This window comes from Hipposideros armiger, unplaced genomic scaffold (genome assembly GCF_001890085.2).
Source record: "Hipposideros armiger isolate ML-2016 unplaced genomic scaffold, ASM189008v1 scaffold_29, whole genome shotgun sequence".
Taxonomy (NCBI): Eukaryota; Metazoa; Chordata; class Mammalia; order Chiroptera; family Hipposideridae; genus Hipposideros; species Hipposideros armiger.
Window position 1 is genome coordinate 976,746 of NW_017731379.1, and position 4,192 is coordinate 980,937.

The 4,192-nt window shown below is 38.4% G+C and overlaps 1 protein-coding gene across 1 annotated transcript in view; it reads right to left on the reverse strand.

Moving 5' to 3' along the window:
- Nucleotides 1-554: 554 nt before the first annotated feature.
- COIL (coilin) overlaps nt 555-4,192 on the reverse strand; it is a 27,104-nt gene continuing 23,466 nt past the window's right edge. The window contains exon 7 of the mRNA XM_019636578.1: nt 555-1,520. Within this exon, the coding sequence (XP_019492123.1) occupies nt 1,437-1,520 (84 nt within the window). The 3' untranslated portion in view covers nt 555-1,436. The remainder of the gene's footprint in view (nt 1,521-4,192) is intronic.

A 4,192-nucleotide genomic window follows, 5' to 3' on the forward strand; every position in this document is an offset into this window, starting at 1 on the left:
TCCATAGTGGTCGCACCAGCTTACATTCCTACCAACAGTGTAGAGGGCTTCCCTTTTCTCTACATCCTCACCAACATTTGTTGTTTCTTGTGTTTTTGATGGTAGCCATTCTGACAGGTGTGAGGGGATATCTCACTGTGGTTCAGATTTGCATCTCCCTGATGACTAGCGACACTGAGCATCTTTTCATGCACCTGTTGCCGTTTACCAGTTATCTTGGTTTCCAAACCCTGGATAGAAAGTATGCTACACAAGAACCCCACAGCTAAGACCCCAACATTCATGTTAATCTTGCTGTTTCCGGAGTCATGCTTCCCATTACAAATCAATAAATCCACATTTTGACTCGCATCAATGTCATGCCAATTAAAGCTGGACAACATCGTCACTGGTCCAGCAGCTCCCAGATCTAACAAGCTCCATTTGACTAAACTTGGCCACACCAGACTCTTGTTCTAGCAAGCCTCCTTGTTCCCGAAATCTTTCATCCCTCGCATTATTGCAAAACAAGACAGTGATTTGCAACACTCAACTAAACATGATGACTCAGCATGGAAGTTTCGTTCAATACAATTTTATTTAAAAATCTGCAAAGCTGAAGGAGGGATCTGATCTTTTGTTGGAAGAAAGTAATGTTCACAGTATATATTTAGCCATTTTAGCTTTGTGTTGAATAATAACAGAAAAAGGAATATCTGTTCACGACCCTCGCTCCAGCACACTCAGCCAGGCACTTGGGATCTGACAGCAAGATAACACATTCCCTGGTCTGAATTCCTGGCAAGTCCTCTCACCCAATGGAACACCAGTTTTTCCCCCAGGCACATACCTCAGCTCTTATTCTCACTGCTCTGTACAGAGCACTGAGAATCCTTCATTTTAAAGTTGGGGAAAATGTGAAAGGATTTCTTAACTCACTGCCTGCAACAAACCCAACTACTCGCTATTCTTGACAATTAGAAGTATAAAATACTTGAAATTTGTAAGATGTTCCACATTTAATAGAACAACTCAAATGTAAAAAATTAGGTCAAGTAACATGCTTTTGTGTTTTAAAATGCTACTTAGTAAAACTTACAGAGACAAGATATGCAACACTTTTTTGTACTTGGTATTATAAACTCCGACTGACAATGGCTACTTGATGGTAAAAAAAAAAAAGAAAGAGAGAGAAGAAACCATACATACTAGTATATAACAATGCCTGCAGGGAATGTCATGTTTTAAATTTTGTTACTAAAGTTAAACCTGAAAAGAAAGGTCTAGAAAAGCAACACGCCCATGTTATTTTAAACAATGAGGTAGACTTTTTCCTACACAGTCAAGTGAAGATAAAAAAATGCATACAACTTTCAAATCTTTTTTTTTTTAAAGGTCAGGTTATAGTCACTTTTACAAACAAGACATTTATAAACTACGAGGTGGAGAGGTCATACTCAGGCAAGCTCTGTATTTGATGTGTTACTTGGAGATTCAACAATCAGTCTTGGATCAATCAAATCTCTCCAGAAAACAGTGATCTGAGGAAAAATACAAAATATTCAGTTTTAGAGACTTCGTTTTGAGGTCATGTAGGTTCTAGTCAGTTAAAAACCTCAGTCAAGTAAATTTCCATTTGAAGACCTGGAATAATTTGAGTCTAATAAACGGAGTTCAATGAGGCTGTAAAAACTCATTTAGCTTGAATGTAGCTAAACTTTACAGAAAGCATATTTCACCATTTTCTGATTTAGAGCAGGGGTTGTGAAGGGTGGGGCAGCTGATTACAAAGGGTCAGGAGGATTTGCCCAACCAGCCTCTGTGGACGGGCAGCTTGTAGGCCTCTTAGGAGGCAGATGTGGCCCAGGTTTACCACTAGACTGTTGATACTTTTTTGTGCAGCTCTGTAATTCTTATCCTATGTTGCCTAAAAATAGGAGGTAATTCACATTTTACCAAGAGAAAGCAAACTCTAACACTTGGTCATATGGATGAATGACGACGGCCAACTAGTGTCACAAAGGTCACTTACAGTCTCTGCATCAGGCCTCTGTTTAAAAAGGCATAACCTGGGCCGGCTGAGTGGTGCATTGGTTAAGNTTCTCTGCCCCGTCAGCTCAACAAGACACCTTTCCACTTGGGATCCACATGCCTGTACCATACCTGGCATCTAGGGTGATTGTGAGGCTTACCTCATGTGTTTCCCTTCACTCCAGAATCATAGTCCTACACTAACTTTTGCCCAATGCCTGAAAACAGTTGCATTATATATTTTGTTCCATTTTGTAGTTGTTCAGTGGGAGGGCAAGTCTTGTACCAATTACTACTCAGGTATAGCCAAAGGTAGATGTTATTGTGTCTTTTTTCACATCAGATTCTTTCAAAACTTTTTGTCTCATGTTTTTGATGCTCCTTTGATGCTCAGGTGCCCTGAGCTTAGGCCTAGTCTACCATTTGGATAATCCAGCACCACCCTGTCTTCTAGTCCATTTTTTTCTTTCTTTCTTTCTTTTTTTTCCCCCCACTCTGTCTCTTAATCCTAAAAATAGATTAGGATCAAGAGAATAAGAAGACAAGCTAGAGAATGGGAGTAAATATTTGCAAAAGGCATATCTGACAAAAGACTGCTTTTCAAAATATATAAAGAACTCTTAAAACTCAAAGATAAGAAAATAAACAACCTGCATAAAAAAATGGGCAGAAGATCTGAACAGACACCTCACGGAAGAAGATCTATAGGTGGCAAATAAGCATATGAAAAGATGCTCTACATCAGAGGTCATCAGTGAGATGCAAATTAAAACAAAGATGAGATATACTGCATACCAATTAGAATGGCCAAAACCTGGAACACTGACAACACCCAGAGCTGAATGGATGTGCAGCAACAGGAACTCTCATTCACTGCTGGTGGGAATGCAAGATGGTCCTTTGGAAGACAGTTTGGTGGTTTGTTACAAAACTAAACATACTTTTACCGTGTGATTCAGCAACCATGCTCCTTGGTATTTCACCCAAATAAGTTGAAAAAACAAAAAGCTGCACATAGATATTTATGGCAGCTTTATTCATAATTACCAAAACTTGGGTGAAAAGGATAACTATTGCATTGTTCTGTACACCTGAAACTAACAATAAAAAATAATAATAATAATAATTACCAAAACTTGGAAGCCACCAAGATGTCCTTCAGTAGGTGAATGCATAAACTGTAGTTTATTTAGACAATGCAATATTATTCAGTGCTGAAAGGAAATGTGCTATCAAGCTATGAAAAGACATGGAGGAACCTTAAGTTCATATTACTAATGAAAGAAGCCAATCTGAAAAGTCCACATAGGGTATGATTCCAACTATATAATATTCTGGATAAGGCAAAATAGATGAAAACAGTAAAAAGATCAGTGGTTTCCAGGGGCTAGGGGGTAGGGAGAGATGAATAGGCAGAGCACAGAGGATTTTTAGGGCAGTGAAACTTCTGTATAGTATTACAATGATGGATACATGTCAGTATACATTTAGCAAAACCAATAGAATGTACAACACCAAGAGTGAACCCTAAGGTAAACGATGGACTTTGGATGATGACGTGTCAGTGCAGGCTTATCTATTGTAACCATGGCACCACTGTAGTGTGGATTGTTGTTCCAACAGTGGAGGCTGGGGGTGTGGGGCAGGTATCGAGGAAATACGGAAACTCTCTGTACTTTCTGCTCTATTTTGCTGTGAAAACTGCTCTAGAAATAAAGCCTTTTCTTTTTCTTTTTTTTTTTGTAATGGATTAGAAGTCACCAAATTTGACTGTCTCCAGAAATTAAATCTATGCTTAAAAGGTGAGAATTCAAAATAGTCAATTAGCTCTATATGGATTACTGTCATTACTATGATTATTTGACAAGGGTTCTCAATATTGTTCCTCAAAAGGAGGCCCAAAGAAGGGTGCCACAGTAGTGACATTAATGGAATCAGTGTTTGGCATGCCAAGGTTTTTGTAAGATTGCATTTGTTTTTTTAAAAAATGGGAGGGAGGATGATGTTATATATATAGTTGTTAAAAATCTTAATGTGACCAGGCATAAAACAATGTACATTTGAATTGATAATGAAGGGGGGGGGGACTTTTAAACTATTACACTGGTCATTATCATAAAGAAGTTTTCTTAAAAATCCACCAAAACATATTCACGTTGCACAGACAGGGCAGCTGGTTCTA